Source organism: Dama dama, chromosome 11, assembly GCF_033118175.1.
Source record: "Dama dama isolate Ldn47 chromosome 11, ASM3311817v1, whole genome shotgun sequence".
NCBI classification, from domain to species: domain Eukaryota; kingdom Metazoa; phylum Chordata; class Mammalia; order Artiodactyla; family Cervidae; genus Dama; species Dama dama.
The window spans coordinates 38,575,237-38,588,791 of record NC_083691.1 but is presented as its reverse complement, the minus strand read 5'-3'; the positions used below and the strand labels follow the sequence as shown (position 1 = coordinate 38,588,791).

General features: G+C 34.4%; 1 protein-coding gene across 9 annotated transcripts in view; it reads left to right on the top strand.

Moving 5' to 3' along the window:
* The window catches only part of APLF (aprataxin and PNKP like factor), a 126,177-nt gene that overhangs the window by 26,074 nt on the left and 86,548 nt on the right, over nucleotides 1-13,555 (top strand). For 5 of the 9 annotated variants that reach the window (XM_061155156.1, XM_061155154.1, XM_061155162.1 and 2 more), the window contains exons 3-5: nucleotides 333-505; nucleotides 8,359-8,500; nucleotides 8,817-8,943. In XM_061155156.1, the coding sequence (XP_061011139.1) occupies nucleotides 333-505; nucleotides 8,359-8,500; nucleotides 8,817-8,943 (442 nt within the window). The remainder of the gene's footprint in view (nucleotides 1-332; nucleotides 506-8,358; nucleotides 8,501-8,816; nucleotides 8,944-13,555) is intronic. The other 4 variants (XM_061155161.1, XM_061155158.1, XM_061155160.1 and 1 more) reach the window with 1 other exon arrangement.

Genomic DNA, 13,555 nt, shown 5'->3' with positions numbered 1-13,555 from the left:
GATGCAGTTTCCATACTGATAATTATTTTTCATGTTTCTCTTTCCAGTGTCCAGTCATCTCTCAAGCAAAGTATCTTTTAACCAGTTAATTAATAACTTTGCTTTTTTCTTTGATTCCTAGAGAAATCAGAAGTATAATACAACTAATTTTTTGTATGGTTAGATTATAATTAAATGGTTCCTTGAAGTGCCAAATTTATTAGACTTTTCAGTGTAAATTTATACTTAAAATTGTTTTGACACTAAAATTTTGAATCAGTTCATATTTAGTTGTATTTTTGTCATGATTTTGAATTATAACATCACTGTATTCTGTTTTTTAAATTTGTTAGCTACACACAAATCCATGTTTTTATCAGTCTTCTGAGAAGAGCCAGCTCTTACCATTGAAGACAAATATGTGGTGCTGGTTGAATCCTGGAGATCATTTTTCTTTCTTAGTTGACAAATACATTTTCTGTGTCTTGTCTACACATTCTGAAATGGAAATGGACTGTACTTTAAGGTAAGATTGCCTGATGAAGTGTGATTAAAGTAAGGATATTTGTAATCTAATTCCTCAGTCATCCACAAAAGCTTCAGTTGAAACCACTCTAGAATTTAAATATGGTGGCAGTGTAGGTCTTTCTTGACGTGTGTCTGTGTGTGAGTGTGTTTCTAGAAAACAGTTGGTTTTGGAAACTTATGCCTCAGTAGTGATTGCTTCTATATATTGCATCTTTTACAAACACTGTGTTTAGAATGCTTTTTCCATCAAATAATAATCAGGATATTTAATGTGAAACTGACTATATTTTCTTAATCTTTTCTTTTTTTAACTTTAAAAATTTTCTTAAGGTATTAACCTCTGGTTTAGACTATACTTGTGTAATTCCTCTTTCTTATAAGAATAACAGAAAATATAAAATAGGGAAACTGATGAAATGAAGCATTACAATAAATAGGTGATGTAAAGTTATAATTAATGCAGTGAGTTTTATTGAGGCAGTCATTAGCAGATTATTTGCCTTTGTTTAGCTTTTAAATTATAGAAGTAGATGGGCAAAATTAGATAGAGTATGTTCTTTGATTGCATTGGTATTAAATTAAAAATCAATAAAAATACAATAACAATATCTAGGAAGATCTTCAAGTATTTTGAAATTAAGCAGCACGTACCAAGTAGCCCATGGGTCCAAGAGAAATCTCAAGGGCAATTAGGAAACATTTTGAACAAAATAATACTGAAAGCATAACAGAAACATTTATGACAGTAGGCATTAGAGGAAAATTTATATTAAATGCTTTTATTAGGAGAGAGGAAAGCTATATAATGAATGCTATATGCTTCTACTTTTAGAAGATTGACAATCAGGAGTAAATTAATCCCAAAAAGGAAATAATAAGAAAAATAAGACTAGAAATCTGTGAATAGAACATAGACAAATAACAAAGAAAATCAACAAAGCCTAAAGTTAGTTCTTTGAAAAGACTAATAAAATTGATGAGACCTTAGTAAGGCTTACTAAGGAAAAAAAAGCTGGGAAACAAATTATCAATACCAGAAATGGAACAGGGGGTATCACTACTGACCCTGCAGAGCTTGAAAGAATAATGAAGAAATTATTATTTAAAATTCTATGGGAGTAAAATTGATGGCCTAAATGAATACATAACATTTCTTGAAAAATACAATTTACAAAAACTGACACAGGAAGCAATAGAAAATCTGGTGAATCCTATATTCATTAAAGAAATTGAGTTCCTAATTTAAGAATTTCCCACAAGGAACTTCACCAGTGAATTCTTTTTAACTGACAAGGAATAAGTAATACCACTATTATACTTTTTTCTCCAAAGTAGAAGAGAGTACACTTCACCACTCATTTTATGAAGCTTTTATAATCCTAATAGCAAAATCAGATAAGAACATTACAAAAGAAGTAAATATAGACACAAATTCCTTATAAGAAAATATTTACAAGTCACAACCAGCAATGTGTAAAAAGACCAAGTGAAATTTGAGAACTGCAAGGTGAGTTTATCATATAAAAATCAATCAATGAAATTTTCTATAACAGATTAAAGAACTGTCATTTCAGTAGATGCATAAAAGCAGTTGTGACAAAAATTTAATACATGTTCATGATTAATTTTTAAAAACCTTAGAGAAAACTTGGAAAAGAAGGAAGTTTCCATCCTATAAAAAAATACTTAATAGTGAAGTATTGGAAAGTTCTCTCTCTACTGTTGGGGGGTAGAGCAGAGATATCCATTTACTGGAGGTCCTAGCCAATCCAGTAAATCAAGAAAAAGAAACAAAGGGCATCATTTGCAGATGACATTATTGTCATCACTCTAAATTCTTTCTGATAGGTTCCCTGTTTCCTCTCCATGTGTTAAGTTTTGTAGTTTTTTACCTTGCTCCTTCATCTGTAACATGATGTCTTTTGTTTCTTTTTGTTTTTGATGGATGAGATTGTGTTCCTGTCTTACTAGTTCTTTGCCTTGAGGTTTCCAAGCAGTAGAGTTTGCAGGCAGTTGGGTGTGGAGATGTGGACCTCTGGAATACCTCAGTCCAGTTAATCTCTCTATACTTCTATAATACACGTCGAAATATTTTAAAATTTGAATCAGAATAGAAAACCTATGTGCTTTGTGTAATATGTTATAAGGACCCTGATTTCAGTATTAACTTTTTGTTCCAACCAGCTATGAATTTAAGAAAGAGGTTTGAAGAACAAAATAACAGTGCAAAAGCTTGTCGTTTCTTCAGGTTCTCATTTTACTCATGTCAGCATGCTTTTCACGTAGTATTTAGATTCTGTATAAATAAAGCCCATTCATAACTGACTTAGAGCTTATGGGTACATACACATTAGCTCTAGTGTGTTCATTTTTCACTCTGTATATGAATTCGTACAATAATGAGATTATTGTACGAAAAGCTGTACTTTTTTCACAACTCAAAGTAAGAGAAAGTGAAAAAAAAGTTTTATATTTTAGTTCAATTAAATTATGACGTATTCCATATAGAAGGGCCAACGTTAATTTTGCATTCCTGTTGCCTTCCCAGGAGTGGGTGCTTAGCAGCCGTTTTGTTGTTAGGTTGCTCAGTCATGTCCGACTCTTTGCAACCCCATGGGCTGCAGCACGCCAGGCCTCTCTGTCCTTCCCTATCTCCCAGAGTTTGCTTAAACTCATGTCCATTGAGTTGATGATGACATCCAACCATCTCATCTTCTGTTGCCCCCTTCTCCTCCTTGGTTTCTTGAATACATGAATGAAATACTTTATAATATTTTCCTCATCTGAATCTCATTGCTGGTAAGCAAGTACAACATTATCTCTCTGGAGTGATTGTTTTCTTTAAAACACTCTTGAGGAAAGGAAAGTAAATCATTTGTACCAAATTATTTTTTCTTTCAAATTGTTAAAGTGCTTAATACTTAGTTTCCATTTAAATAGCTACTTTTAATCACTATTTAATTTTGGACAAAATAATGAAATGTTGATGAAAATGCCATTGTAGTATGAAAACATGCATGTTTATAATTTATTTATAATTATTTTAAACTTTTAGGTCTAGCTCATTCATATTAATTTATTTTGTATTACAGACAAAATATATAACTTATATTTAAATATAACAGACTATAGTTTTAAAAATAATTGCCAAAACAATCTTTATTTTTGTTGAGCTAAAGCTATTTACATATTTATTTTTGGCTGTGCTGAGTCTTTGTTGCTGTGTGTGGGCTTTCTCTAGTTCCGGTGAGTGCAGGCTGCTGTTTGTTGTAGTACATGGTCTTCTTACTGTGGTGGCTTCTCTTGTTTCGGACCACGGGCTCTAGGTGCATAGGCTTCAGTAGTTGTAGCAGGCAAGTACTGGACTTCCAAGCAATCTTTAAAAGGAAGAAAAGAGTTGGAAGATTCACACTTCTCCGTTTCAAAACCAACTACAAAATTACAATAATCAAGACAGTGTGATACTTGTGTAGGAAAGACATATGGATCAATGGAATAGAATTGACAGTCCAGAAATAAACCCTTGCACTATGGCCAATTAATTTACAATGAGAGTGACAAAACAATTAAATGGAGAAAAGAATAACAAATGGTGCTGAGACAAATGCAAAATACTCCTACCTCACCATAAAAAAATAGATCAGAGACCTAACTAAAAGAGCTAAAACTATGAAATCTGTAGGAAAAAACACTTGGATTAGGCAGTGATTTCTTAGATATAACACCAAAAGCACAAGCAAGCAAAAAAGTAGATAAATTGGACTTTATCACAATTAAAAACTTCTGTACTTCTAAGGATGTCATTAAGAATGTAAAAAGATTGACCTCAGAATGAGAGAAAATGTTTGCAAGTCACGTATCTGATAAGGGACTTCTATCCAGAATATATAAAGAACCTTTACAATTCAGTAATAAGAGAACCCAATTTCCAAAATGCATACTGGACTCGAGTAGACATTTCTTCAGAGGAGGTACCCAACTGGCCAATAAGCACATGAAAAAAGATGCTCAACATGAAATGTAAATGAAAGCAACAGTGAGCTCCCATTTCACATTCATTAGGATAGCTACAGTAAGACAGATAGTAAGAAGTGCTGGTGAGGTTGTGGAGAGATTGAAACTCATATATTTTGGTAGTGGGGTTGCAAGTCTTTACTGCCTCTGTGGAACTCATTCTGGCAGTTCCTCAGAAATTTAAATGTAGAGTTATTTGTGACCCAGTAACTCTACTCCTAGGAATATACACAAAAGAACTGAAAACAACTGTATACACAAAAACTTGTATGATTCTATCTATATGAAGTGTCAGAAAATGGACATGCCTAGAGACAGAAAGTAGATGGCAGTTGCCAGGGCTGGAGAAGAGAATAAGTGACTGCTAATGCATATGGTGTGAAAGTGCTGCAGTCAATATGTCAGCAAATTTGGAAAACTCAGCAGTGGCCACAGGACTGGAAAAGGTCATTCCAAAGTTTTCATTCCAATCCCAAAGAAAGGCAATGCCAAGGAATGCTCAAACCACCGCACAATTGCACTCGTCTCACAAGCTAGTAAAGTAATGCTCAAAATTCTGCAAGCCAGACTTCAGCAATACGTGAAGCATGAACTTCCAGATGTTCAAGCAGGTTTTAGAAAAGTCAGAGGAACCAGAGATCAAATTGCCAACATCTGCTGGATCATCAAAAAAGCAAGAGAGTTCCAGAAAAACATGTATTTCTCCTTTATTGACTATGCCAAAGCCTTTGACACTGTGGATCACAGTAAACTGTGGAAAATTCTGAAAGAGATGGGAATACCAGACCACCTGACCTGCCTCCTGAGAAACCTGTATGCAGGTCAGGAAGCAACAGTTAGAACTGAACATGGAAGAACAGACTGGTTCCAAATAGGAAAAGGAGTACGTCAAGGCTGTATATTGTCACCCTGCTTATTTAACTTCTATGCAGAGTACGTCATGAGAAACGCTGGGCTGGAAGAAGCACAAGCTGGACTCAAGATTGCCGGGAGAAATATCAATAACCTGAGATATGCAGATGACACCACCCTTATGGCAGAAAGTGAAGAGGAACTAAAAAACCTCTTGATGAAAGTGAAAGAGGAGAGTGAAAAAGTTGGCTTAAAGCTCAACATTCAGAAAACTAAGATCATGGCATCTGGTCCCATCACTTCATGGCAAGTAGATGGGGAAACAGTAGAAACAGTGTCAGACTTTATTTTTTTGGGTTCCGAAATCACTGCGGATGGTGATTGCAGCCATGAAATTAAAAGACACTTACTCCTTGGAAGGAAAGTTATGACCTACCTAGATAGCATACTAAAAAGCAGAGACATTACTTTGCCAATAAGGTCCGTTTAGCCAAGGCTATGGTTTTTCCAGTGGTCATGTATGGATGTGAGAGTTGGACTATAAAGAAAGCTGAGCGCAGAGGAATTGATGCTTTTGAAGTGTGGTGTTGGAGAAGACTCTTGAGAGTCCCTTGAACTGCAAGGAGATCCAACCAGTCCATCCTAAAGGAGATCAGTCCTGGGTGTTCATTGGAAGGACTGATGCTGAAGCTGAAACTCCAGTACTTTGGCCACCTGATGCGAAGAGCTGACTCATTGGAAAAGACCCTGATGCTGGGAAAGATTGAGGGCAGGAGGAGAAGGGGATGACAGAGGATGAGATGGTTGGATGGCATCACCGACTCGATGGACATGAGTTTGAGTAAACTCCAGGAGTTGGTGATGGACAGGGAGGCCTGGCGTGCTGCAATTCATGGGGTCACAAAGAGTCGGACACGACTGAGCGACTGAACTGAACTGAATGGATATGGAATTTCTTTTTGAGACAGTGAATACATTCCAAAATTAGATATTGGTGATGATTGTACAACTTTGTGAATATACTGAAAACTACTAAATTTTATACTTTTTAGAAGCATGAATTTCATGATTATGTAAATTATGTCTTGATCGCTATTGCCAAAGAAAAGGAGAATTCATTTATCTTTGTTTATTGTATTTAAATTCCAAGTTTTTAATTTTTAACAAATTCTAGTTCACTGTATTATAAATCTGTGGTAGTTGATTGCTCGAGGAAGTATTAATATTTGAAGCTAAAAATAGGAAGATGTTCATGTTACAGTGGCAATATTTATATTTAAATAAAAGTGTACTAAACTCATTTGTACTTTGACCTATTTGGAACTAAATGTTAAATAGAATATCTTTTGGGGTCGGGTGTTTTGTTGTTATATTTATTCTTGGTAAATACTAAAAAATTTCCCTATGGCCATAGGATGTATATTAGTGGATTTATGCCGGAATAGAAAAACTAGAAATGGAATGGATGATGTTGCTCAATTTCTAACACTGTAAGTTGTAAAAAGCCATAGCATTTCTCTAGAGTGGTTCTTAATATTTTTCAAATAAAATAGATGTTAATAAAATTTGAGGGAAAAAATTAGAATTTGGAAGTACACCTGTGTGTTGCGAGTAAAAGATTTGACTGTTTTGTGGGAGTGCAGTTTTATGGGTAAAACAATCATACATTTTCAACTCTGAATCCCCTGTATCTGGCGTAGTATATAACGTACACTAGGTATTTTTAAAATATTTATTGAATGAACAAAAACTGTAGTGTTACACAGAAACTTAGTCTAAGTTTTTTTTTTTGGCTGATTCCTGCCATGAATTCAAGTCTGCCTTTGAGGGAGGTTATTACTAGGAGATAACACAAAACAAATAAGATAAGCCACTAATTATTCTCAGCTAGACAAATTTTAAAAATCTTATATCTTTCATTTTTAAAATTTCCCTTTTACTGAGAAACATTTTACACATATTAAAATTTACCCCCTTTAAATGTATAATTTGATGTAGTTTGACAAATTTATATAGTCATGTAGGAACCACCACAATGAGATATAAAACATTGTAATTTCCTCCCAAAATTCCGTCTTGCCTCTTTGTGGTCATTCTTCTCCCCCACCCCAGCTTCTGGTGACTACCAGTCTGATTTCTGTCCTTTAAGCTTTACACCTTCAGAATGCCACATAAATGGATTTATATGATACATACTTTTGTGTCTGGCTTCTTTCACTTAGCAAACTGCCTTTGAAATTCCCAAGATATTGTATAATCAGTACTTTTTTCCTTTTTATTTCTGAGTAGTATTTCCATCTACATTTTCAAATTGCCAAAAAGATAAGTTTGTTGATTCCTGTCTATGCATACATAAAGAATAATGATTTAGAACTTTGGGTGATCTTACCACACTTTGCAGCAAGTAGGAGGCAGTTAGTTCTGCTATCCACATATGACCTTGGATGCTCCTTTGTTGGACTACAAGTTGGGAGATTTCACAAGTGGCTGTAATGGCCAGGACCTCAGTAGCAGGTGTGTGTGAACTTGACCTCAGGGTTCTGTTTTTCCTTCAAGAGCCTAACTAGTTTAGCTGATGTTCTTACAGTTTGCATTTTCTCTTTGGAAACTTGGAGGTGATCTTAACCTTTTTAGACAATCTGGACTTATTTGCTTATTTACTAAATAAGGAAATAGCTCTTCATCCTTCATAGAGATGGCTACTGCCCATCTTATAAATAGCTGTGGTTTCTATAGCATGTGGTTTCCCATGCTTTGGGAAGATTAATGTGATGGTGATACAGTAGGCAGAACATGAAGAACATATTCTAGTCTGTGTATTTTATTCTGGTGTACTATAATCTGCTTTTTGTCTTCCTAAGTCTGATAAAAGTAGCGTGACTCATTAGTTAGATATACTTGGGAGAATCACATAATGTCATGGTACGCAATAGAAGTGTTTTTAGTTTAAATGATTAATAAATGAATTTCAATTGTATTTTATAGAAATAGTCAAATGCTTGATGAAGATGATATATTGAATGAAACACCAAAATCTTCCTCAGTTGATTTGCCCGATAAAACACCCAGTGCCCCACAACTGGGAGGAATAGAAACAGCAAAGACCCAGACCACTGCAAATAATGCGGTAAGAAATTTAAGATCTTATCCATTTATAACATGTTACTTAAGTTGTATTGAGGAGAGAATACAACTGATATTAGACATATCTTGACAAAATTGCTAGCGTTGACCTGCTTTTCCTGTTTTTAAGTAAAGCTCTAGAGAAGGTCACACTAGACCAACCCTTCAGCTAAGAGAAATGTTGAATTTCTTCCTTTGAGAAATTTAACTAATTCAGTCCACAGCTGGGTTTTTTAATGGTAGCTTTCTTCAAAGTATATCGTTGTGACGTTTCATTAAGGATGCAGGATTATTTTTAGCAATTAATAGGTGCCTTTTAGTCTTTCATAGGTGAAAGTAGAGACTTGAGTCAGCAACAGCCAAATCCTTCCCAGAGGAAAAGAATCCTCCCAGCATGGATGTTGACAGAAAATTCAAGTGATCAGAACCTTTCAGTCATCAGTGAAGGTAGGTTTTGTTTTAAGAAAATATTTGACAGAATATGAAAGTTTTGAACAAGTGAAGATAAAATTGTAGTTGTATATGTGTGTAGCTTAGCCTAACATTTCTTTAGGAGTCTTCATGAAGTTTAATTTAAATCATAAATTATTATTTTATGCCATTTATCAAACACCATGCTACTACTTACTATTATTTTTTAATTTTTTATTCTTTTAGCAGCTTAAAACAATACCCATTATTAGCTCACAGTTTTAAAGTCTGGGCAGATTTGACTTAGTTGTCTTGTTGAGATTTTCGCTAAACAAATCCAAGTGTCAGGCTGGGCTCTGACCTGGGTGTCATGGGATATACACTTACAAGATCATTTCAGTTTTTATGGAGAATTTGCTTCCTTGTAGTCGGAGGACTTGTTTTCCTGCTGACTATTGGCCATGGCTACTCTCAGCTACTGGAGGGCATTTTTCAGTTCTGAACTTCATCTTCAAGGCCAGCATGGCTCAACAGACCTTTCTCCTGCTTTGCATCTAATTTCTCCTTGGTGACCAACTGAGAAAACTCTGCTTAAAGAATTTGTTGATTAGATCAGGCCCATGTACATTATCTTCCAGTTAATTAACTCAGGAGACCCAGAGGAATCGGGTGGAGAGGGAGGTGGGAGGGGGGATCGGGATGGGGAATACGTGTAAATCTATGGCTGATTCATATCAATGTATGACAAAACCCACTGAAAAAAATAAATAAATAAATAAAGGGGAAAAAAAAAAACTTTCACACAGAAACAAAAATAAATAAATAAATAAAACGATGGAAAAAAAAACTGATATGGATAAACTGATATGTAAGCTTAAAAATAGGTGCAACATTTATTTTGCCATATAACCAAACACAATCATGGGTATGATATTGCATTCACAGTCCTGGGGATTAGGGCAGGAAATCTTTGGGAGAGGTCATTTTATAATTCTGCAGACCACACTAATGTCTCTCTACCTGTCCACTCTCCTAATATTAATATATCATAATTTAAACATTATCTTAATATTTAACTTTTGTCACTGTCCCAAATTGTAGTGTCATTAAGTGTGATTAAAAACTGTGTGAATGTCTTAGAAGTCTACCATTATTTTGTTGCTATGGTATAAATTGTAGAAAGGAAATTACTTGATCAGAAACTACAAGTATTAAAGGATCATGACATGTTAACTAAAATACTCCCTTTGTACTACAGTGAAAAAAAAAAAACATTTTGAAAAATTGTTTCCTATCAACTCTAGGTTTCACCCATAACAATATGTGCCATTTATATATGTAAAAAAATAGTAAAAGTAAATGTAGAAGAGGTAGGACACCCATTAGTGAGAGAATTCACTGGAGCCCAAATGACAGGGATTGAATCCTAGTTCCTCTGCAAATTCTGCTAATTATTATTATTATTTTATTTTAAATTCTGATGGTTTTTTGATTTATACTAGTTTTAGTTCTGGATGTCATTAAAATAGATTTTCAAACAAATCCGTTAGGGTCATGTCTATGATAAAAGACAAGCACAGTAAAAACATTTCAAATTAAATTTAAAAACTACAAGCACACAATGTTATGTGCTGAAAGAGTCAAAGATGATGAGACCAGTGTTCTAGCACAGTTCATTGTCGTGGCAGATACCGCAGTGATTTATGTCATCTTCTGGATATTCCCATTGATTAAAGATTATTAAACTTTTTGCTACATTGTATTATTCATTCAGCATTTCATTTGCAACTTCTCAGTCATCTGAGGTTTAATTTCTGTTGGCTGCCTGTTTTCCTTCATGTGGGTCACATTTTCCTATTTGCTATTGGATGTTGGATGTTATGAATGAAATAGTATAGAGACTTTAATTTTATATTCTTCTGAATAAATATTTTTATTCTAATAGGCAGTAACTTGGCCTAATAGAAAATAGGAAATTTTCTTCCTGTTTTCTTTTTTTCCCCCAAGATTATGAAAATCTTATGCTTTACTTTTAAAAAAGATATTTTCAAAATTTCATATGATTTTTCACCTACACAAATGCAGGGCATAAAATAATGTGTGATGAAGTCAGTGATGGAAGAGCTGGAGATTCATGTGAGCAAGGATTATTCCTAGCTCACTGCAAGCCTCGATCTCAACTTTGCAGCAGCAGAAGGGGAAGGGGCAGCATATAGGCCACGCCACTCCTTTTAGCTCTGTCTACATTGTCCTAGAAAGGAAAGAAGCATCAGAGCTGATGGAAATTTCATTAAGTTTGTCAACCCATTCCATCCTTTCCTTCTCAGTTAACAACTCAGGGATCTGTACAGAATATTCCTTACTTAAAATACTAATTTGGATTATAGTAGGATCAGAACGATTTTTTGGAAAGAATAGGTTATATATTATGTGTTAAGGGAGATGTGATTTAATCTGGAGCATTTTCACATTTAAATCTTAAGATTTCCTGGTAGGGGTTTTATATATTCCAGGACAGTGGTTTTGAATTCCCTACTCCCCCTATCATTACATGTATATCTTTATCAGTAACATTTCTCATTAAGTGTGGGTCCTCTCCATTTGCAGGAAGGGAGTGGGAATGGGGGATGGTAGTGGAGAGGGGGCAGACACTTCCTCTCATTCTGTAATATAGAAAGAATAACTATTTAACCAAAAATTGACCAGTGTGACTGTCTTCCTTGCAAGCAAGTTCTTTTCTTTCAGAGTTGTTTTGTACTGTAATTGCTCCTATACTATCATTATTACATCACTTATAATTGTCCAAAATATATTTGCTTCCAGTTATGAATATATCCATTTATTTTCACTTGGTAAATGTACCATATAAAATATGAAACACTTTTTTTGACACCTCACCTTGAAAACACAAATGAGAGTAATTTGACATTGCTTTAGACAGGCATATTAAACAGTGTGTGTGTGTGCTAAGTTGCTTTAGTCAGGTCTGACTGTTTGTGACCCTATGGACTATAGCCTGCCAGGCTCCTCTGTCTATGGGATTCTCCAGACAAGAATGCCATGCCCTCCTCCAGGGGATCTCTTCCCGACCCAGGGATGGAACCCCCTATCTCTTATGGCTCCTGCATTGGCAGGCAGGTTCTTTACCACTTGGGAAGCAGCCCCCATTATATAGTCCACAAAGCTAAAGCTTCAAAATAAGTCTTTTCATTTAAGCATTTCTTATAAATTCCTACTTTGGGGAAATATAATAAAAAAGGTTGGTTAACTTTTTTAAAGACAGATTTAGAAGGAAATAACAGTTTAGTACTTGAATCCAGCTAATTAAAGTTTGGAGTACTTTGACTTTTGCTGCTCTGTAGTTTTTATTGTTGTTGTTATGTTCGTTTAAGTAGTTTATCACCCAGATCAATAGACCAATGCTAGTGATTTTTAAAAATCAATTTCCAGGATGCATTTTAGGTTCATTTAGGTATAGGATACTTTAAGTGTTTTACAGCTTTAATACTACATTGTGTTGATTGATCTTTATTTAGACTACCTGAAACCGTCTTGATATTTTTGAACCATCTGTGTCTTTAAATACAGGAAAAATAATAATGTTAATTGATGTTAACTGACTTGACTTACCTAAGATCATAATAAATGGCAGAGATATAATGAGATGTAGCTCTGCCTGACTGTAAAGAACATGCTCTGAACCATAGCACTTTATAGCCACCTAAATTTACCCTCTGTATGTTTTGGAGGTTTAGTTTTGTTTTTGCTTTTTATTTTATTAATATGCCCTTGCATTCTCTTCTAGATCTTTTCTCAGTTTAACTGTTGTTTTAATTCTTATATGTACTTGAATGTTTGCTGTGATCAGGTTATCCTTTCTGTTTTTCAGCTAGTATACTTCTAGTTTATTTAGTTTTCTGGGTCCCCAGGTATTATCCCTTGGATGTTATCATGAATTTCTTAGACCTGAGCTGAAATTTTTTCCATGTCCCTTAGTGATTGGTAAGTGAGTATATTTGGGCAAAGACTCAGAGCTTCCTCTTCTCTTTGCTTATGTCTTCTTCTTTAGCTCTCTAGGGCCCAGGACAGGGTTTAACTCCTAGGGTTTGATGTTCTTGGTAGATTAAAAGGAGCTTTTATATTTTCACTGGTTTCATGCTACCCTTTAGTATTCTTCTTTCCCCATCTTCTAACCCCCAACATGAAGTAATGAAAAGTGACAGATGCTGATAAAGGTTGAAGTAGTAAATAGTCTCCAAACTGTTTGGTTTACATTTAATTTTGTACAGTGAATATTTTTTCTGTGACAATACAGATGATAAATATTTAACTGACATTGTTTAGTTTGATTATAGTTCAGTGTTTACTTAAAGTACGAGTTATTCTGTTTATTTCAAGCAACCTTTTTAAGTGGTCTAACTAATTCTGATTGTTTTTTAGGCTCTTGGATTTTCTAGATGTATAGTCATATCTATAGAATTATGATAATTTTGACTCTTCTGATCTATTTATTGCTTTAAAAGCATTTATTTCATAAGTTAGATCCTATAAGTTTTAAATAAAAATGGATAAAATTGGCATCTCTGTTCCTGATTTTAACAGGAATTGTGTTAGTATTTCAGCATTTAATATGATTGGTATTTGATTC